Below are 23,605 nucleotides of genomic sequence, written 5' to 3' on the forward strand. Positions count from 1 at the left end.
CACTAAGCACGCTAAGTAGGCATATGCCTATAATAATTGTAGGCCTTATAGTCAAACACTTCCGGCAATGGTGTCAAACGCTTCGCTTTAACATGTTTAATAAATCCTCTTTTTGGTCGATCGAGTCAGGTGAACATGGTGAAAGCTGAAAATTCCTCACTTTGTGTAACTTGATCATTCTTATCTTTGCAGATTGCAGAAATGGGAGTCTTTCTTACACCCGTTTATGACCAAAATACACCAAATTAGTAAGAAGTCTTAATAATCGACATCATTAGAATAATTGTTCCTATTATGGTAACTTCTTAGGTAACTTTTTTACAGTGAAAACTTTCCTGCGTAAACAGACAACTCCTTTTTGTGGCCATATGCGTAAACGAACGCTTATCCGGCATCAGATCGCGCGTGTATACCAGCGCGTTGGTACGCACCAAAATATCCATGTACGCAATTAACTACGCATGGTGTCGCAGAAAAAATGCATTTTTGACCTATTTTGGTCAATTTACGCGAAAACAAGGTCCGGTACCCCAAATTTTTTTGGCGCGATTTACAGAGCTTTTATTTTTCATAACATATATAAAATTAAAAAAAATTTATCGATACAATTTTTTTCTACAACGCAAAAGGTTGTCTATTTTGAGAAAATGGCTGATTTTGCCATTGACGTGTACAGAGATTTTTGCAAATGTACACCTCTTTTAAAACGGCTGTAGCTCAAAAGTGAGGTCCGGCACCCCCTGTTTTTTTACTGATTTATTATCTACACATATTAATGTACAAAATATGTCAATTTAAAAAAATTTGATCGAATGGTTTAGTTACGACGGTAAACCCTTAATTAACTCCCATGTAGCACTCCACGATCTGTGAATACGGAGGTGCTCGTACACGCAGAAGGAATTTCCCAATTTGCATTACGGAAGGAGTAAGTATGGCGGCGACCGAAACAAGAATGAACAATCGGGCGTATTGTAAGCTTCTGCTACATGCTGTCAAATACCCGCATCGAGCAGTAAATGGAGTATTACTTGCTGATAAGAAGAAACTAAAAGAAAACAAGACATTGCAGTTCGTCGACAGTGTACCAATGTTCCACTTATCTATAGGTTTAGCGCCAATGTTAGAAGTGGCACTTGTGCAGGTTAGTCATGTTAATAAGTATAATAGTAGTACTGTACAGTCTACACTCATCATGCACTAGACTAGTACAGTCTACAGTAGTATACAGCTACAGTATAGAAAAATGATCAAATTCGTGTATCTGTATCTGTATCTGTGTGGATACTGCACAACGCTCCGTGCGGAACAATACGAGCAGGAATTGGTGTGCGCCCGTAGGTGATTAGTCTTGCTTGAGGAATTCTTGCACAGCTGTTTTGAAGCTGGTTGAGTCTTGAATGTTGATGATTGATTGTGGTAATTGGTTCCAGTCTATTATAGTTTTGGGGAAATATGAATATTTATAACAGTCCTTTGCACAAGTGATGATCTGGTATGAATCAGAGTGAGTATGCGAGATTGACGAGGCTTGGTTTGAGTAGGTGTTCAACCGGCAGGGCCAGGAGGCCCTGTCTGGCTTTGTGGAGAACGTGTACATCGTTGAACAAACTCTTTGCGTGGCAGTGCGTAGTAACTTAAGTAAGCAGTTGTACGCAGATAGCCTCACTAATATTAGGGATGACCAATGAACCATCAAGTCAACTTGATTAGAACACTCCCATAGACATGCAGGGAGCTCAACTGTGCACTGCTTGCACATACATTTCTAAATTGATCTCATTCTTTTATTTTTCAATATTTTTCTGTAAAATTTGGGGAAGTTACTGCCAATTATATTTTGTAACTATCTTGCAAATTACAGCAACATAACTTATTTTGTTTTTCTGTAAGTGCGAGTCAAAATTGGTCCATCGCCACAGCCAGTGCGCTTAATTGCCAGTGGCTGAGTTTAGCACTGCTCAAGAATGGCACAAAATATTCAAATCAGTAAGATCAGGTGAAAAACGTGGCCTACTGAGCTGTAATTTGGCAGAGTTGCCAGTAATACCTCTATCATACCCTCTGCTCTGTAAAAAGGTTAAAAAATTGAACAAGTAGATCTCGAGTTACAAATTAAATCACCAGCTTTCCTTTGGAATTTTTATATTCCTTTCAAATCATGTTAAGAAGACACCTTTCTGAACATAAATGTGAAGTTTCGTGCTCATTCGATGTATTGTTCACCTGATCTTAACCCTAAACGTTTTCTTATATTTAGGCCTATAACATCTACAACTTGCTGCTGGCTATACCTTGTTTAGGACTTTCAAAAGAAGTACCTGAATGTGCAACCATAACTGTTTCAAAATAGCCCGCGATAGTCATGCAGGTAACTCCGAGGTCAAGCATTGAATTGGTTTGAACAAAGATACTCATAATGTATTGAGTGCTACTTTGGTTTGAATGAGGAATACTACAGGAATACACATGAGCATGATGAAGATAATCTCTATTGTTGTGAATGAGTCAATGACCTTCAAAACTTAAGATTTTGTTTACATCAGGGTTCACAGTTTGCTCTCAAATAACCAGGTCCACTTTTTTATGCTGGACCCATTCAGATCCCATTTAGTTGAAATTTGCGGGTCCCAAATTGATTTTTGTGGGTCCAAATTGTACTTATGTACGAAACTTCAGAAACACCCGGAAATGTATTTTCAGTACTGGCGCAAACGATAAATATTAAAGTATGCCGAATTCGGCACCCAAAACTTACCAAAGTCGAGTCAAATTACTGGGTAAAAAGAGACTTGCCGCGATCGGCCTACTTTCTCATAAAGAACTACAATTACTACCTAATAACATGCACTACTTTAATCATCTAATTATTTGGTTATTTTGTTATATTTGCTCGGTTGAAATATACAACTACTGCAAAAACGTGTTTTCGCGATGTCACCAGGAAATGATCCTGTTTTGTTGACAGTATTATTGTAACATAATATTTGCACGATCCGAAAAAATATCGCAAGTCAACCTCTTCCACAGTTCCCCTCGTATCACTGATCAAATATCTGTGCATAAAATAGCGATGAGGTGTGTATCATGTTGCAGCGATTTTTGTAATTGTACATGTATGTAATTTATGAATGAAAAGTTGTTTAAAAATGTGGTGTGAGCCGATTGAGAGCTGGGTTATGGCACAACGACGATCTATGATGACATTTTCTATTTCTTGGATGGGATTTTTTCCGGGTCCAAACACAGCCTGCTGGACCCATTCAGGTTACATAATCTTACTTTTTCCGGGTCCAGTGAGTTCAAAAAGCGTCCTGGACGCGAAAACGCGATAAACTGTGAACCCTGGTTTACATACACCTACTAATTGCTCATATTAAACCCAATAACATTGAAATTCTTGGTTGTGAAAAAAAAGTTCACCTACTTAGTGCAATTTTGATTTTGTGCCATATCGGCTATCTTGGATGATTTTTGGCAAATGTCCTCTTAATGCATGATTTCAATGCCTTGGTTTGAAAAAATAAGTTATGCCAGTGACTAGTTAAGTGCCATTTCATAAGCAACCCCTTTGATACTTTCACACTATGCTTGTTTCATGTTTGCAAATATGTTAAAATAAAGAAATATAAAGGTAAATATATGCTTATGCCAATTTTGCTCCCAACTGCTATTTTTGGACCTTGTCATTTTATTTCGTTCCAATGACCGGTCAGAATGGGAAACTTTGATAATTCATAATTCGAAAAGTTTTTGACCGATTTTGACCATTTAACCACCAAAATACTTCTGTTGATTAGTTCTACTCAGGAAACAATCTTTTGTAGCAATAGGGTCAACATGAAATTTTGATGGTTATCCCTACTAATATGGACGATATCGCGATAGAGTAGCGTTGACTACGCTGTGTGTAGTTAGTAACGTAGGTATGCTAGGTGAATTCAAATTTGCCATCAAACTGCATCATTTTACATATCAAATTAAAGCCCTAAAGCTGAATTTATACTCGATCGCATGTGCAGAAAAGCAATTTTCACGCATGCTCAATGTTTACTTACATTTCAAGAGCGTCAAGCCGATCAATCGATTCAAATCGCGGAGGCAAAAACGACATCGCTTTTGCAAGTTGAAGAAATCTCAACTTCCCAGCGATATCGCTTGACACGTGAATGCGCCAACCAATCATATACAACCAACTGGATCTATTATTTTGCTAATTAATTTACCTTTCTCGATTTTTAAATTTTGGTGATGAATTAATTCAAAGCAATAATTATTGACAGCAACTGATGTTTTTTATATCAAATTAAAGCCCTTATTGAGTAAAGAAAGCCAAAACTGAAAACCTTTTTGTCATAGCACTTTCCTTGGCAAAGTTACATCTTTTCAAAGATCGACTTTCATCAAAAAGATTCTGCTAGCAAAATTCCCCAAAACAGCATTACGGGGGTGTTTCTAGATGATGTGATCTTAGTCTCATGATGATAGCAGCTTTTTTTTAATGGAACTTCAACTGCTATCAAAATCCCTCTAAAATTCCATGTGTGATGAGTGTCTCATCACCATAAAAAATCACATACATTGTATTTGGGTCAAGTGAAGTATAGAAAACATATTTATGTAGGTTTTCTTCACCGACCTGTTCTTGAAAAAAATGAAATTTCGATATAAATATATGTATTGTGTTTGATCCCCGGTCTAGGCGAATTTCGCTGACTAGCAAATGTGTTACCGTAAGGTTTGCCTGGCATACCTACACGATGTACACGAATTTAATATTTTTTCTATAGTCCGAGGTGCTCTGACGATAACCATGATAACACTCCGATCGCCATGCAATCTATGTTTATAGTAGTAGGCCAGTGGGACAACGGAACCGCTACGTGAAGGTCACTGAACGAGCTAGTTAGTGACTACATGTAGTAGGTTAGCCATGCAAACCTTAATTAACACATTTGCTAGTCAGCCAAATTCGCCTAGAACACAGTCACAATCATTATCAGTGCATGTTAATTATGCGAGCCGCGGTCATCATGATATTGAATGCTTTGGGCTGATTGGCATTGCTGGTTTCTGGACGTTCACTGTCACTGACACTCGGGACACTTAACTCTTCACCTCAAACTTCACAAACTTCCCACAAAGACAGCACACATGTTCTCCATGTCTAAAGTTTCTTTTACGATAGATTGTGACAATTTACTTTCTCCTACACTACACCTCACGATCGAGAGGCCAAATAGAGTGCTTGAACAAAAGGTCATTGTTCAAATCATCCTCCAGACACGCTCCAGAAGATATATGCAAATACATGGAGTACAAAAGAATTACTTCGATCAATACTAGTTAAACAGGTGATTGGTATTGTACTCCATTTATTTGCATGTCTTCTGGAGCGTGTCTGGAGGATGATTTGAACTAATAACCTTCGGTGCAAGCACCCGATAGTATTTGGATTGCAGTTTAGAATGTGTCTATTGTTGAGACCATTCTACATTTATATTTATTTGAAAGATAGTCATAGAAAACATTGATTAAAAAGTGCAGTAGTGTGGGCTCCAAAAACCCTGCATTTTAACATGTATAGCTAGGTTCTCAAACCTGATATCGACGTCCCGGAGCGATCCCGAATAGGGTGCAACTATACTAGTCTTATTACAATGAAGGACTTTTTATAAACCAAAAAATGTTCAGTGTGTGAAGCCATGTTATTTTAATACTGTTATAAATATGAGTAAGAAAAACAATAGAACATTTACCATAATTTTTGTCATCATTTTCACATAATTGGTTTGTAAATCGGTGAGCCTTTAGCTGAAACGTATGTTTTTCAACATACAACAGTCACAGAAAGTGATATAGTACCGGTAATTAATTGCATTGTGAAAAATCTAAACATTTTGCTGGTTCCAAAGGCAAAATGCTTAGATTTTTCACAATGCCCTCAAAATAACCGATGCACAGACCTCTAAAAAATTCATACCCGGCACACACGACGTGCACCGTATGCGATTTTGTAGATTTTGACTTTCGCACATTTTTTATAATCCCTTAATTTGCTCTCTGCTAATAGCTATAAAAAGCATCTGCCAAAATGAAAGCATTATGTATCGTTATTTTTATGCTGTGTGAGAGACGGAAATTTGTGAATCATCATCTTGGATTGCAGCAGCCCAGATCTTGCCCTACATTACTCCCCTGAAATCTGTATCACATGATCTCATACAGAATCGACCACAACTTTTAGGGAAGTATGAGATCCATGTTTTTGCTGTTGCTGCACAATGCTGGTACCAGCCCTGGGTAATAATAATAAGCAGGCAACAGGTCATGAGATGCCTACTGTAGCCCATTGAGATTACAACACCAGGCTACACTTTTTGTCCTGAACCACCGCTCGTCACCATGCAGTGTATAAAAATTAAGATACTCAAGAAATAAGAAATGGTGTAGCGGGTACCAAAACGGAGTTGCTCTGCAATGTCAGGTCAGAATTTGAGCTACATAGTATTATTGTTGAAAGTATAGCGGACTATAGCCGTATTGAACTGTACCATTAGACATTCTTAAACACTTGAGAACGTTCCTGCAATCTTATTGGTTTTACCCAGTTTTACCTGTGTGATATGACACGATATCACACGGGTCAGCAGCAAAGCGCCAACGCATACTCGCTGTTTGGACCAATCGGAGGCGCACAGCAACAACGAGACTGATCGATTTTAAGCCCTAGGTAATTCCTTGCAAAATGTAGATTTAATTTGATTAAAATTTGTATGATATTTTTATTTGAATTGATGTGTTTAAGAATGAGAATAAAGGTATTGTTTTTAGCCGCTGTTGTGCATCTATCGTCTCAGGCGACATCATTATTTTTGGCGAAAAAAAAAAACTTAAAATAATGATGTCTCCCGTGTTATATGAGACGATAGGTGCACTCCAGGGGCTAAAAACAATACCTTTATTCTCTAATTAGACCATTTTGGCTTAAATTCTGACTGTTACTATTTCCAAAAGTGTGTCCTGCTTCGACTAAAGTGAGTCCTGGTTCCTTCTAAATTCAGGTAAGGCAGGAATTACTTTTATCCCAAACTGAGTGGTAGTAGTAAAGCTATGTAAGGTACAGCATGCAAAAACAAATCTAACCATTCTCCTTTAAAATGTTAAAATTTTGCAGATTGATTCATACTGTCAAGCAAATGGACTCACCATAGCTGGTTATTACCATGGCAACGAGCACCTCAAAGATTCAATGTAAGTTAACAAATATCAGTTAGAGCCAATATTCCCATAGCAACAAAGTCAATCTGCTGTGATTGGTTCTCTGCTGTGATTATACACTCAAATGAATAGCTTTTTTCAGGACTTTGTTTCTTTTTAAGGAATCAGTTATCAACGTTTGCACAGTATTTTTTGTGAGACACAAGAGCACTTCAGACATACCAAATTGCATTCTGAATACAAGGATTAGGAATATCCTTCTGACATCCAAATATTTTTGATTTTTTAGCTCAATTTGCAAGCAAATTGAGGCTATAGGCATGATCCAGATTTCTCTATGTTTTTTACTTTCTCTTGCTACATCGTTTGAGTAATGGAGCTGGTAATTTGAGGGAGCGATCTTTGCATGATTGTTACTTATTTAGCTAGAAAAATTCGGACCGGAAGTGTGATTTTTGGAGCATTTTGTTATGAAAATTTGTATAAAATTTCAGAGAATAGTCTCCTTTGCAGACTGTTTGTCATGCTGATCATATTACAAACACTGTACAAACTCCTTGATCTGGCGATGCTGGTGCATTTTGTAAAAGAGATGTTGCATTTAATTGCTTCAATGTTTGCTTTTCAGGGTTGCTTTGCCGTACATTCGGCAAGGCCAACTAATAACTCAATGGTTCTACTATGTGCTAATATGTGTAATGTTTCCAATTGGGAGGGACCAGTAAACAACTATAAAGGCTTAGCAGTCATAAAATACTGAGTAAATAAACTGAGAGCTAATTAAATACAATTAATTAGGCCAGGCAAACATGTTGGGAAAGTTGTAATGATATGGAGAAGGTCTTATCTGGCAGCAATAGCTACCCTATAGACATTTGACCATTTCTGCATTCTATATTGTACATAATCTTAAAAATAAAGCACCTAACCCTACATGTAGATACCGTATTTCGTCAAATAGTCGCCCCCCCCCTCAAATAAACGCCCCCACCACTTTTTTCAACCAAGATGTTTCAAAAATTACGATATTTCCATCCTATCTTGTGTAGTAAGCTTACCAAGTTGCTCACATGGTTGATAATAGAGTCAATAATCTGCATCCGAAACCCGGAAGTGAACCAAAAGTCAGTGTCAAAAGTCAGTGTCAAAAGGTCATAGTTCGTCATTTTAGCGTGACTTTTAAGCTTACCTAATGATTTTAACGGGAATTGTTGTGCTACAAATGACCTCTAATAAACGCCCCCCCTTGGGAAAATGTAACGCCCCCGGGGGCGTTTATTTGACGAAATACGGTATGTGTTTTTACAATTTTGTGTATAAGAGATAAAGTACACATTAGGGGGTTAGGGCAAGAAAACCCTATCTGCAATAGCTGCCAGGTGTAAAATGTGTAAAATATAGAATGCAGAAATTACCCAAATGTCTATGGAGCAGCTATCACTGCAAACCCAGAACGTCTAAATTCAGCAAAACTTCTAGTATTGGAGATTAGGGACGCACCATTAGATTCTCAGGGGGGGGGCATGGGAGTTTGGGTCAGGCATAATTTTTTTTTTGCACCGCCGAAGGCGGCGGAATTTTTTTTTTTTTCGCCTCCAAGAGCACAAAATTTTTTTTCGCAAATTTCAAGGCAAAGTTATTTTTTTTTCAATTTCAATGTAAATTTGTATACAAAGTTGGGTGGGGAAATTTTTTTTTTTTTACTCATCAGTGAGGCAAAATTTTTTTTTTTTTTTGTCTCACTAGTGGGCAAAGTTTTTTTTTTTTTTTCCTCACTAGTGGGCAAAGTTTTTTTTTTCAAAAACTCCCATCCCCCTGGAAATCTAATGGTGCGCCTTAGATATGAATAGAGTATTAGCCTTTGTTAAACTGATACTGGACAAAATATGGAAACTATTATAGACACATTCATGGTCTGCTAGCTCCCAATTTACCAGCCCAAATGTTTTGTTTAAATACACTTTTTCTGAAGATCACTAACTATTATTCAATGTTGATTGTTGTACAACTATATGTAAAATTACTGTTCAAATAATACTATTAATAACATCACCATTGAAATCCATGTTTATTTTAATTGCTAGCAATTCACTGAACTGCAAATTGCTCCTTTGCAATGATTTATAAGAGCCCATAATGATACCCATGTTTGCTTCTTATTCTAGAGCCACCCATGTGTAAAATGCACCCTATGCTGTTTTGGGCTTATAGTGTCTAATTTTGAGTCTATTTATCAACTACATGTACATTTGAGGTCTGATCTTCTCTGGATTTGAGGTATACATTGTACTCCCCCAAAAGTGGTCTAAATGTGTGCCTATATTTAGTAATTAATCCCTCATTGTTACTACCAAACCAATTCTAGTCGATTTGCTGAAATATAGGCACTATGGGTTTGCAGTGTATGGTCCTAAACCCTCAATATAATTGTTTATAGTTTTCCTTCTCACCCAGATGTTTGTCTTCAAGATAAGTACATGGTCCAATTCAGGGTTCCCGTTAAGGTTTTAAAAATGTGCGTCCGTAATGACGCAAGTTTGCTGACGAGGTTGCAAAAACTTGCGTCCAGACAGATTTTTAAAGCGTCCATCTGAAATTCACGATTATGACGATACACACGTACCCCGGGTCTACACCTCATCAAATGTTGATTGTTAAAAATAAATAAAAGTGCATTTTCGCCGTGATATTCCATCTCCATTCGCTATGGTAATTTTTCTCATTTCTGTGTCAGTTTTGGTCCGAAACATGGTCAAAAACAGGTGCAAAAACATGAGCAAAGTCTGTCAATCTTTAACAAATTTTCGTTCGTAATTTTACTTCCGCATTTCTTTTTTTAAATTAACGTGTTGTTGTGCTACAAAGCTAAAACTAGCGCGCTGCCACAAATAATACAAAAAAGGGGACATCATTTGAATTTTGTCTTTAAAATTGCTTTTATTCATCGTAACAATAATACTAATAAAGGAAACCTAGATTATTTATGAGAAAATAAACTTAAAATATTAAAAATTGAATATTGTCAGGTTGTGATAAATAATTAAATAAACATTAACCGCACGTTAGCGGCACATGTTCAGTCTAGTGTATACTTGCTTGTAAACAAATCAATCGGGACTTCCCCAGGCCATGAAACAGCGATCGTTCGGAAAGCATGCAAAAAGTGCATGATTTCCTGACATTGCATTTACAAATATTGCAGAATTTACTTCAATTCTTAGCAGGTGGGTCAAAATTTTGGGGCTTTTATTATCTTAAAAATATAAAAGAATAAAAATTCTTATTTTTATCATCAATTAGTGATAAAATTTCGAAGTTTTGTCTTCGTCCACATGCATGTGACATGGACGCAAAATACTTGATTAGCCATGTGAACTTGCGCCCAAATTTGTAAAATACGGCGTCTGGATGCAATGACGACACTAACGGGAAGCCTGGTCCAATTAACATTATTGTTATCTTATTGACTATGCAGCTCGTAAAAATTTGGCCCTGCTTTATATTAAGGTGAGACAGGTGTAATCGGTTTTTGTGTGAAGATCACAGAAATTCTAAACTTGGTACAAAGTAACTGATATAAACAAAAAATACTTTAACTCAAATGTTAAGCATATTAATTAGCTAATTTGCATATTTAATTAGGGAAAATTCTGTAAAGTAATAAAATGTAGCTCCACTATATAATGTCTTATTAAGATACATGAGGTGTCAAATTAAAGAACTTGCGAAGATATCATGGACCTCTGCTAACATCAGGGTTTTGTGTTTTTGTAATAATGTATGTACCAAATTGTGTAAATTAATTTGACTAAATATTTCTATAAACATGATCAATGTCCCAGTTCAATTTGATTGTAGGTCCAAGCTCTAGGAAATAGTCTAAAAAAATGTATTTGAAAATAAAGAAAAACAAAGAAAATAATAAAAACACATTGTTTTCAGAGCTTTTTTAAAATCCAATTTGCATAAACATAATTTGTAATTTAAAAGTGTATTATCGTATCTTAAGTACATGTATGTACTAATATAATAATAAAAAACACATTTTGATATAGTGATGATTTCTGGGTTTCTATTAAACACCTGTACCACCTTAATTGGAAATCCTCCCCTTCATGTCCTAATAAGAAACCAAAATATACATCATTGACAGTGGCATAGATTTCTTTTTGACATTGGGGTTGGAGAAAATTTCTTAGTCCAGTGAATCCAGCACCTTTTGGTGTCAAAATAAGTTTATAGTACAAATTCTTGTTATTCATTCATTGTTTCTATCTAGGTAAATGCGCAGTCCATAATAATAATGCTGAATATGGTAGCCGACAATAAGTTGTGATATTATGCACCTACAATACAATGATGCCAATAACATAATTATATATTAGTTCCAATGACATGCCTATATATCCAGAAACAATTGAGCTACAGCACCATTGGTGCTCTTGTTTAAATTTGTGATATACCGTAATACAAATTTCGGCCCTGGCAAATCAACAACCAGCCAAGTTCTCAGCCTCACCCAGTAAATCAAAGAAGGTTAAGAGAAAGGAATGGTGTCTGGGGTTGTCAGTCAACCATCAATGTCTTCTCCACAAGATCCAGGAGCTGACTAAAGATATACAGTTAACAGAACTGACAGAGAGCATGCTTAAGACATGGACATGTTCACGCTACTTTTCAGGGTTTTTTTACAATGTTCATTTTTTTTAGAATAGATCATTCTTATGCCTGCTCCTATTCAGAATGTAATTTGATGTGTCTGATGTGCTTCCGCTTCCTACAAAAATGACTGTGCAAACGTTGCTATCCGAGCCCTTAAAATGAGTTCCATACCTTGAATATTAGGTGGCAGCTTTGCTTATGATTGTTGAGCAGATAGTTGCCAATTCTACCTACATGTTCAATAGTGCACAGCTTTTCAGGCACACTAGCATGTTATGTAACTGTTCTTGTCCATTTTCATTTCAGTCCTAACACAATAGCATTGAAGATTATTGAAAAAATACATGAAAATTGCAGCGAGGCATGCCTATTTATGGTAAGTACCCGTAACGGACCCGGGTATAAGCCCACCTTCGGCTATAAGCCCACCCCCTATTTTTCAAAACATTCTGGGAACAAGGGTGCACTCAGGTATAAGCCCATTACTAAATTTTGGCCAAGTTCTTAAATCAAATTAATGAAAAATATCAGTTGATAATTAGCATTCCACACTTATAATTTTAAGAAATTGACATAGATGATAGAAATTACTGGTACATTGGACATATACAAATGGGGGATGATTGATCTTATTTTTAAATTCATGCACTAGCCCTTCCCCGGTTATAAGCCCACCCCTATTTATGAAGTGAAATCTGCCATTTAGGGGTGTGGGCTTATACCCGAGTCGTTACGGTAATAATATAAAGGAGTAATTGTTAAAGCCACAATATGTACAGCAAGTAACACTTCTATTTCCCATCGGTTGAGAAGGAGATGTGCAATACACAGGTTTTTACATTATTAAGTGCAAATGGCTCTATGGGCTATAAGTGAATACAAAATAATATTAAAAAAGCACAGTGATTTACAACATGTAAAGTGCACTACGCACTGGCATATAAACCCACAAGCCTCTGCACACTTTACAGGAATAAGGATTATAATTAATTAAAACACACCATAGAATTTAGGAACAAACAGGGCCTTGCAGCTAAGAAGCCAATACCATATACATACCACAATAAACCATCACAGCCAGGATGAGCTCCTTGAGTTGTTGTCCTGGTAAGTGAGACAATAAGCAGTTAGTCTCTGGCACAGAAGTTAGCACAAGTTAGCTCAGTTATTTCATAACTAGAACAAAGAGGGACTGCAGCAGGGCTAGAACTGGAATCACCGCACACCAATGCACCTTAATGCCTTATGGATTGAGTTTACTTGAGGGAAATAGACACTCACGCATGACACAAACACAAAGAGCTCTAGACTATTGAAAAGCATTATATAAGAATTACATTTAATGACTGCAAAACAGGGGTAGCATGAGGTGAGCACAAAAAATCAAATGTCCAATTTAGTTTTCTGGACCCTTTGGTACCTGCAAAACCAATATTTAAGGGGTCCAATGAGAATTTAAGGAGTCCATTTGTCCGAAGTTCTAAACTTTGGAACTGGTCAAATATTCCAGCAAAATTATTATTGTTGTTGGCCTTTGGCGATTCGGAAGATTTACTGATCTTTTTATTTTTTATACGATTCTTATACTGTCTTACGCCACCGTGCAATTGTAAAATTAAGGAGTCCATACAGTTTTTATCGGACCCTTTGGTCACTTTCAACTTGTGATTTAGGGCGTCCAAAATGGCCAAAATAAAAAAATAAGGAGTCCCTGGATGCGCAGACTCCTTATTATGCGAAACCTGCTGCAAAGCTGTCAATAGATTTCACCAATATTGCTTCTAATTCATTTCAGATTGATAATACAAAGATATCGTTAGATTGCAACCAGACAGTACTCAAGCTATATACTCCACAAGATAACAAGTGGAAGGTGAAGTCATCACAAAGGTTAGTATTGGTCTCAGCAATATCACGGACAAATTTAACACTTACAAAAGATTCAAGGTGCAAATTTGTGATGCATGCTGCAAGCTGCATGTATACACCTCACAAGATTACAAGTTAGAGGTGAATCATTACAAAGGCAAGTATTGGTCTCAGTCCAATTAAATGGCCAACTACAATAATAAAGCCAAAAAATTAAGGTACCAGTTGTGTTCACCCCTGTATATTCTAAATCTACCAAAAAAGCGTTGACAACGTAAAGAAATCAGCAAGTTTAAAAAACCCACCTCGGCTCACTTTTTGAAACTTGGTCCCATTTGTAAAAGGTATTGATTTAAACTTCATCATATTTATATAAATTTAAAACATTTCCAGAAGTGTAGTAGGCTTGTAATCTTGTTGGAAACGCTGTATTCTGTTGAAATAAAATAAAAACACTGATTTGCTGTTGGTATTCAAAATGGGACCAAGTTTCAAAAAGTGAGCCGAGGTGGGTTTTTTTAAACTTGCTGATTTCTTTACGCTGTCAACGTTTTTTTGGTAGATTTCTTTTCTTTTTATGAATGTAACCAAGCAGCTCCAAGCTTGGATAGTCATCAGGTTACAAAGTGCTCCATAAAACGAAAAATAGATGTTTGAAGTTGCTGTTCATGATTTATGACAATAAATAATTAAACAAAACTTTATCAGTCGTTTATTTTTAAAACTTGGTCGTCACGCGTGACTGATGCGTACAATGATCAATATATATTTTAATATACTTTAATTATTCAAGACAACGTAAATATGTACAGAAAATGTAAATATGAACAACACACACCCAATGTTGACAATGCCAGAGAGATACGGAGAGTAAGTCCGATTTACTTCCAAGTTGGAACTGGTAAATGCGCATATATTTAAGCCTATACTACGGAAGCGTCTAAATGACCCGACTGGGCAAGATAATCGTGTTTGAATGTTTGTGGTTCTTTATAGCCCTGCGGGGCAATCTACTTGGCTATCCAAAGTTCGCAGTTTGTGGTTCTTTGTAGCCCTGCGGGCCAACCTAGTTGGATATGCCTATTAAGCGGCGGTTATCTGCGATCTTTCGTGGTTTGTGGTTTTAATTTCCCTTATCAAGCACTGCCCTCTATCGGGAGCTAATTTATAGTTTAAGCTTGTTGGATATCCATATTTCGTGGTGTGTGGTTCTTCGTAGCCCTGTGGGGCAATCTAGTTGCAAATACAAATTTCGCGGTTTGTGGCTCTTCATTTCGTTTCATTTCATTTTATCGCGGTTTGTGGTCTAAATTTATTGGATATCCATATTTCGCGGTTTGTGGTTCTTTATAATCTATAGGCCTGTGGGCAATCTAGTTGGATATCCAAATTTCGCGGTTTGTGGTTCTTTGTAGCCCTGCAGGCCAACCTAGTTGGATATGCCTAGTAGGCGGCGGTTATCTGCGATCTTTCGTGGTTTGTGGTTTTAATTTCCCTTATCAAGCCTGCCCTCTATCGGGAGCTAATTAATAGTTTAAGCTTGTTGGATATCCATATTTCGTGGTTTGTGGTTCTTTGTAGCCCTATGGGGCAATCTAGTTGCACATCCAAATTTCGCGGTTTGTGGCTCTTCATTTCATTTCATTACATTTTATCGCGGTTTGTGGTCTTAATTTGTTGGATATCCATATTTCGCGGTTTTTGGTTCTTTGTAGCCCTGCGGGGCAATCTAGTTGGATATCCCTATTAAGCGGAGGTTGTCGGCGATCTTTCGCGGTTTGTGATTTTAATTTCCCTTATCAAGCCCTCTATCGGCAGTTAATTTATAGTTTAAGCTTGTTGGATATCCAAATTTTGCGGTTTGTGGTTCGTTATAGCCCTGCGAGGCAATCTAGTTGGATATCTAAATTTAACGGCCGTTGTTGGCGATCTTTCGCGGTTTGTGGTCTTAATTTGTTGGATATCCATATTTCGCGGTTTGTGGTTCTTTATAATCGATAAGCCTGCGGGCAATCTTGTTGGATATGCAAATTTCGCGGTTTGTCGTTCTTTGTAGCCCTGCGGGGCAATCTAGTTGGATATCCCTATTAAGCGGCGGTTGTCAGCGATCTTTCGCGGTTTGTGATTTTAATTTCCCTTATCAGGCCCTGCCCTCTATCGGGAGCTAATTTATAGTTTAAGCCTGTTGAATATCCATATTTCGTGGTGTGTGATTCTTTGAAGCCCTGCTGGGCTATCTAGTTGGATATCCAAATGTCGCGGTTTGTGGTTCTTTATAGCCCTGCGGTGAAATCTAGTTGGATATCAATATTCAGCGGCAGTTGTTGGCGATCTTTCGCGGTTTGTGATTTTAATTTGTGACAATTTATAATATTTATTGCAATATAATTTCAGATTGAACTGTGAACAGAGCCAATGATAATGTGTTTTAAATGACGAAGATGTCATGATAGTCAGGCATGCTGAAAGCATCTGGATGGTGAAAGTAGGCCTAGGCCTAGGCCTAAATGAGAATAAAAAATCAAACATGTTTGTTTGATGAAAAAAAATAATATCATAATAGCAATGGATGTTCGAGATGGTGTTATTCTTGATTTATGACAATAAATTGGTTAATAAAACATTAAGAAAAAAAAGTGGTGGGAAGTTTAGAACTTGAGCAAAAATTCATAAATGGATTAGAAGTCCAGGACCTTAACCGCTTCGCCACGGGAACGACCCGATATAACGACGTGTGAAAGTGGAGTATTTATTAATATGAATGTATGCTGTGGTCCGGAAAGAATAAAAGAATTGCGAAAAACTTGATTTTTTTGGCTTAATGGGATCCAGAATTTGTATGTAGGGTATCCAGGAATATACTAGGGTATATTTGAAAGTGAATCTCAAAAGGTAGTGCGACAGTGACAGCCATGTATGGCTGTAGCCGTGATTTAAAGATTGTGGATATCAGTATGATTAGCTATGATTTTCCACTAATTTTGGCTATGAAATACCGCGTGAAATAAAGCAAGAATGTTTATTTATTATCAAACAATCGGATTGACTGTATGATTGGTGTAACTTTTTGAATTAATGAGTTATTAAAATATTACACTTTGGATAGTAAATACGATTTAGCATGGTTTTAGATATATTTTGTACCCAGTGAAAAATATCATAGAACAATAGCGTTTTGTTTCGTGTAAATATAGTCCCGCGGTGCATCTTCTTATTCTTCTTTATCAGTCGTTTTTTTTTAAAACTTGCTGGTCATGCTACCGCGTGACTCTAATCCACCAAAAAACGTTGACAACGTAAAGAAAGCAGCAAGTTTAAAAAGCCCCCACCTCGGCTCACTTTTTGAAACTTGGTCCCATTTGTAAAAGATACTGATTTAATCTTTGTCATAATTATCAACTTAAAACATTTCCAGAAGTGTTATGTATCTTTAATGTGCCGATGCGATATTAAGTTGTTAGCATTCTGGAACGATCAGAAAGGTTATTATGTTGATCTTGGCCAATATCCTTATATATATGTTTTGTTTTATGATAATTATTAAGTTCATGACCAATGATTGAATTAAACGAATAACAAGTAGGCGTTTAATGACAATGATACTATTGTTTAAACGTTAAAAACACCGATTTGCTGTTGATATTCAAAATGGGACCAAGTTTCAAAAAGTGAGCCGAGGTGGGGGCTTTTTAAACTTGCTGCTTTACGTTGTCAACATTTTTTTGGTGGATTTTCTTTCTTTTTATGAATGTAGCCAAGCAGCTCAAAGCTTGGAAAGTCATCGGGCTATGAAGTACAAAAAAAAACAAAAAATAGATGTTTGAAATTATGTTATCCTTGATTTATGACAGTACATAATTTGATAAAACTTTATCAGCCGTTTATTTTAAAACTTGCTGGTCACAGCTACCGCGCGTGACTGTAATGTTAATAGGGATACATATACATTTTAATATACTTTAATTATTCAAGGCAACTAAGAAAATGTAAATATGGACAACACATACCCAATGTTGACGATGCCAGCGAGACACAGAGTCCGATTTACTTCAAATTGAAACTATGTAGCAAGGCTTATACTACGGAAGCGTCTAAGTGCCACGACTTAGCAAGATAATTATGTTTTAATGATTGTGGTTTTTGTAGCCCTGCTGGGCAATCTAGTTGGATATCCAAATTTCGCGGTTGATAGTTCTTTGTAGCCCTGCGGGGCAATCTAGTTGGATTTCCCTATTAAGCGGCGGTTGTTGGCTGTTTTTCGCGGTTTGTAGTTTTAATTTCCCTCATTCTTCATGCCCTACCCTCTATCGGGGGTAATTTTTAGTTTAAGCTCGTTGGATAACTATACTTTTCGGTGTGTGGTTCTTTGTAGCCCTGCAAGGGCAATCTAGTTGGATTTCCCTATTAGCGGCGGTTGTTGGCGGTTTTTCGCGGTTTGTAGTTTTAATTTCCTCATTCTTCATGCCCTACCCTCTATCGGGGTTAATTTATAGTTTAAGCTCGTTGGATAACTATACTTTTCGGTGTGTGGTTCTTTGTAGCCCTGCGGGGCAATCTAGTTTGATATCCAAATTTCGCGGTTGATAGTTCTTTGTAGGTGCGTGGTTTTTGAAGCCCTGCGGGCCAATCTAGCTGGATGTCTCTATTGAGCGGCGGTTGTTGGTTGTCTTTCACAGTTTGTGGTTTTAATTTGTTGGATATCCAAATTTCACAGGTTGTGGTTCTGTGTAGCCCTGTGGGCCAATCTAGTTGGATATCCCTAGTGAGCGGCGGTTTTTGGCGTTCTTTCGCGGTTTGTGGTTTTAATTTCTCTACTTGTTCAGGCCCTATCCTCTATCGGTGGCTATATTGTCTTTTAAACTGGTTGGGTATCCATACTTGGCGGTTTGTGGTTCTTTGTATTTCTATGGGCAATCTACTTTGACATCCCTATTGCGCGGCGGTTGTTGGCGGTCTTTCGCGATTTGTGGTTTAATTTCCCTCATTCTTCAAGCCCTGTAGTCTCTAGGGGGGGGGGATAATTTATAGCTTAAGCTTGTTGGATAACCACACTTCTTTGTAGCCTCGCGGGGCAATTTAGGTGGATATCCAAAATTCGCGGTTTGTGGTTCTTTGTAACCATGTGGGGCAATCCAGTTTGACATCCCTATTGAGCGGCGGTTGTTGGTGATCTTTAGCGGTTTGTGGTTTTAATTTCCCTCATTCTTCAAGCCCTGCTCTCTATCGGGGTTTCCGTGTGTATGTGGTCATGGTGGTGGGGACAGTCCCTCCTTGCAATAGGCATTTGGGTATTTTTGCCGCTTTGCTCATTTGTCTTTACGTATGACTTTAATGGCCTTACATATTTGGTTGTCTCTTTTTGGATACGTTTTTGTCCCTGTTGGCCTTCCATACTAGTGGAACAATACTTTTTCACACATATATCCAAATACACGCATTCCTACACCTGACTAGCAGCCTTTAGTTGGGTCCCCGTCGGCTACAATGCATCCAAAATGTGAAATGATTCGGAAATATCATGATCGTCAGGCATGGTGAAAGCATCTGCATGGTGAAAGTAGGCCCTAGGCCTAAATGTGAATAAAAATCAAACATGTTTGTTTGATGAAAAAAATATAATATCACAATAGCAATGGATGTTCGAAATGGTGTTATTCTTGATTTATGACAATAAATTGGTTAATAAAACATTTTTAAAAAAAGGTGATGGGAAGTTTCGAACTTGAGCAAAACTTCTTAAGTGGATTAGAAGTCCATGTCCTTAACCACTTCGCCACGTGGACGCCTCGATATAACGACGTGTGAAAGTGGAGTATTTATTAATATGAATGTATGCTGTGGTCCGGAAAGAATAAAAGAATTGTGAAAAACTTGATTTTTTTGGCGAATGGGATCCAGAATTTGTATGTAGGGTATCCAGGAAAATGCTAGGGTATATTTTGAAAGTGAATCTCAAAAAGTAGTGCGACAGTGACAGCCATGTATGGCTGTAGCAGTGACGTAAAGATTCTGGATATCAGTATGATTAGCTATGATTTGCCACTAATTTTGGCTATGAAATACGCGTGAAATAAACAAGAATGTTAGTTTATTATGAAATAATCGGATTGACTGTAAGATTGGTATTACTTTTTGAATTAATGAGTTATTAAAATATTACACTTTGGACAGTAAATAAGATTTAGCATGGTTTTAGATATATTTTGTACCCAGCGAAAAATATCATAGAACAATAGCGTTTTGTTTCGTGTAAATATAGTCTTGCGGTGCATCTGCTTATTCTTCTTTATCAGTCGTTTTTTTTAAAACTTGCTGGTCATGCTACCGCATGACTCTAATAAAGACAAATATGTAAGATTAAAACAAGCAGCCAATACCTGTTCTCTTTAGCTCTGATTTAAGACCTTATTTGTTGAAATTGGTTGAGAATGAAGAAACTAAATCCAGAGCCAGGAGCAATTTTGGGTAGTTTTGTGTAAATATTGCCATACCTAACAACTACTCGATTTTCATGGAGTTACTCCGATTTTCGAAGTTTAAACCCCGAAAATCGGAGTACTCCGATTTTCTGAAAAAATTATTAAAAAAAACCCTTTTTTTTTTTTTTAATTTGATTTAAGTTTCCGGCGACTTTTGAGAACCACTGGATGTATTCTGAAGTGCTAGGATCATTCACAGTTAATTTGAAGGAAAAAAATGGAAAAAAATTACAACAAAATTACAGTTTGTTATCCTTATGCAAACCACTAACTAATGTTTACCTCTTCATCTAGCACATAATTATAAATGCATGGAAAACCAATTTCCTGAAGAAAAACGTCCCAGATGGGTGTTTTGTGGAAAATCGCAAGCAAAATTTTATTGTTTTAAAAAATCGGAACAGTAGAGATACTTGTGATATGATGTTTTTAAACCAATGGGCACTCGATAAAAAAACCCAATAGATTGTTTTTGAAAAATCAACTTATCGTCTCCAACTCCTCAATTTCTTCCAAAAGCTCAAAAGAGTTGGTTCCAAATAGTGCCGAGTACAATAATTAATCTTTGCATCCATTTGATAGAAAACAGAATAGTGTGAGAAACAGTTGCCCCTTCCTCCAACATGAGCCCTTTGTCTTCTTGCAGGGATGTGAGAGTTCCTCTTTTCAGCTATTTCCTCTTTTTTTGTTGCCAAAATTTATGCCTTTTTCTTTTATTTTCAGCCCATATTTGGCATTTTTACCCCGATTTTACACTGTTTTGCAGCATTTTCCTCATTTTTGGTTTGTGGCCTCTCACACCCCTGTTCTTGACTACCATTTATTATTACTACTATTGTTTTCATGTAGTTCATTCCTGGAAGATGAGGATGCCTGTCTGGCTATTGCAAGGGATCTGCTGAAAACCAAAGCACATCACAACCTGGTGGACTTTGACAACCATCTAGACGACATCACTTTAGACTGGCTAAACAGAGACTTGAATAAAGAATTACAAGATTTCTCATAGCAGGGGGTCAACTTGAACAACTCACGACCATCTCAGTTTAAAAAGATACCCCATGTGGGGCCTTGTAGTATAATTGCATGGGACATGGGTATTGTACCCTATGTGAGATCTCATCAACTATTTCTAAAAGTTTAAACTGACTTTCAGCACAAAATCCAACTAACCTTGAATTTTCGATGTGTGACACACATCTTCATCAGAAGAAGTCCTGATAAAGATGTGTGTCACATATCGAAATTTCAAGGTTTTTTGGATTTTTTAAGAAATTGTTTATCACCAGAACGTATGAACTTACATTCGAGTATTGGACATATCATGAACTATCACATAGATTACCATTTTTCACCCTGATGTGGCAGTGATGTGAGCTATGCGGCGTCTTTAAGCGCTTGCTTGTGTACGCCAGCGCTCTGGAGCGAATGCTAGTGATTTGTGCCCAATGAAATGCACAGTGACATTACTGCCATATCAGGTTGAAAAATGGTATAGTTCCACTTTGGCTGCTAGGCCTACTGGTACACTCCAGGCCCTAATTGCAACTTTGCAGATAGAGGACACTTGAGTTAATAAGCTGATATTAAAGTAATACACAATAACAATATCCAACACTTGCTAGCTGACTCGAAACCTTACACAAGACCTCTGGAGTCATTTTGTGATTTTAGTCCTGGAACTGCAGCTGGTATAGCATTTTTTGGAACAAGCTTGGTTATGGGACCAGTATATCAAGTTGAGTGTCAGTCAGTATTTAGCTTTTTTGGTATTTAATTCCTAGAATCTTTGCTAATGCAACAAAACAGATTATGTCATCATCTTGTAATTGGTTTATGGTTTACTCTTTGTTACATTTATCAAAATTAGAACTGGGTTTTAACAATTCTTAAGGTGTACTACCAAAGTAGAATGAAGGGTAGAATTGAGGCACATGTCATTACTGCTTGACCAGTTCAACATGACCTAGCCTGCACATAGATGACATTATCTTGTTTCTTTGTACAGGGTTTCTGAGAATTAATGCAAAACCCCTACATTTATGGGCTTTTCCATTTAGAAACTACCTCCCTTAAGGAAGGTTTTGGAATTCAACATTTTTTATATTCCAGATTCAACAATTATTATTCTTTTTTATTCAAAAACTGGAAAAGATGTTGAAGATTTTGGAATTCTAAACAAATTCCCAAGTAGGGGCTAAATAGTGTAAAATCTAACTGGATTACACAATTCTCCATTTTTAGCTGAATTGTAATATGAAAGACACAAAATAATCCATGTGCATTGACCATTTAGCTCATGTAGCAGTGTCACCTTCTACAGGTGAATAGCCCAATATGTGAATTGATGAGCTGCCGGCCACTGAATGAATTACTACCATCAAATACAGTAATACAATGTAACCAAAATTGGCGACTGTTCTACACAATGTCACTGTGATAGTGCATCATTGCCTTATAGACACTTTAGCCTTTAAGCTGTTGATTTTAATCAAATGTAAACTTTATTAAGGAAATCATACTTTAAATTGATCTCATCCAGGATTTTAACAGCAAAGATTTTAAAGGCCTCAGCTTTTGATCCTTGCAGGATCTTCATCAAAGGCAACTTGCAGGGGTTATAGAGGTTTTGCCTGTACAAAATTAGGGTGGACAGGTGGCAGGCAAATTTCCTATGTAAAAATCAAGGTTGATTCTTGCACTATGTGATGAAACTTAGCCCTGTTTAATGGTACATACCAGAGAAGATATTGAACCCTTCCCATAATCCTTTGCAACATGTTACACCTCATGTAATCAAATTACACTCATATCTCTTTGCACAGGCTCCCTGTAAAACATGCCTGTTTCATGTTGGGAATAGATTTACTAAATTGGGGTTGTTAGTCAATAAAGTACCATCATTTGCAAGATAAGGATGTGCTCTGCTCATTTTGATATGCTCGTTACTAAACACCCATTAGGCGATGAAAAAAGAAAACCCTGTTCTACAGGCCCGACCGACCCAGATTTTGAACAAATTGGGAAAAAAAATTTCCTGTACAACTGAATGCTGAACCAAATTTCAGGAACAAAATTTTTTTTTTGTATTTTTTCAAATTGCAAATTATTTTCAGATTTTAGTGATTTTTTGGGTCATTTCCAAAAAAAATAAATAAAAGGCAGACGGACCCTACTTGAAAGGTCCGTCCGCCCGTAGCACAGGGTTACTTTTTTTCGTCGCCTTATAAATACCACCAGGGAAATATGTGGTAATGAAGAGTGCAGATGCAAAAACTGATATCCATTTTTTTCTCAATTTGAGACATAGCCAAATATATCTCATCATATATAAGTTTTAATCGTTTCCAAAATTTACCTCTGAAATTTTAAGT

The 23,605-nt window shown here is 37.0% G+C and overlaps 1 protein-coding gene across 1 annotated transcript; it reads left to right on the forward strand.

Annotated features, from left to right (window-relative positions):
• Positions 1-888: 888 nt before the first annotated feature.
• Positions 889-23,146, forward strand: LOC140146495 (ER membrane protein complex subunit 8-like). The gene is made up of 5 exons (XM_072168359.1): positions 889-1,144; positions 7,178-7,254; positions 12,190-12,259; positions 13,679-13,773; positions 21,081-23,146. The coding sequence occupies exons 1-5, from the start codon at positions 935-937 to the stop codon at positions 21,238-21,240; spliced, it is 612 nt and encodes a 203-aa protein (XP_072024460.1). The 5' UTR covers positions 889-934; the 3' UTR covers positions 21,241-23,146.
• The last annotated feature ends 459 nt before the right edge of the window (positions 23,147-23,605 follow it).

This window comes from Amphiura filiformis, chromosome 2 (genome assembly GCF_039555335.1).
Source record: "Amphiura filiformis chromosome 2, Afil_fr2py, whole genome shotgun sequence".
In the NCBI taxonomy this organism is placed as follows: domain Eukaryota; kingdom Metazoa; phylum Echinodermata; class Ophiuroidea; order Amphilepidida; family Amphiuridae; genus Amphiura; species Amphiura filiformis.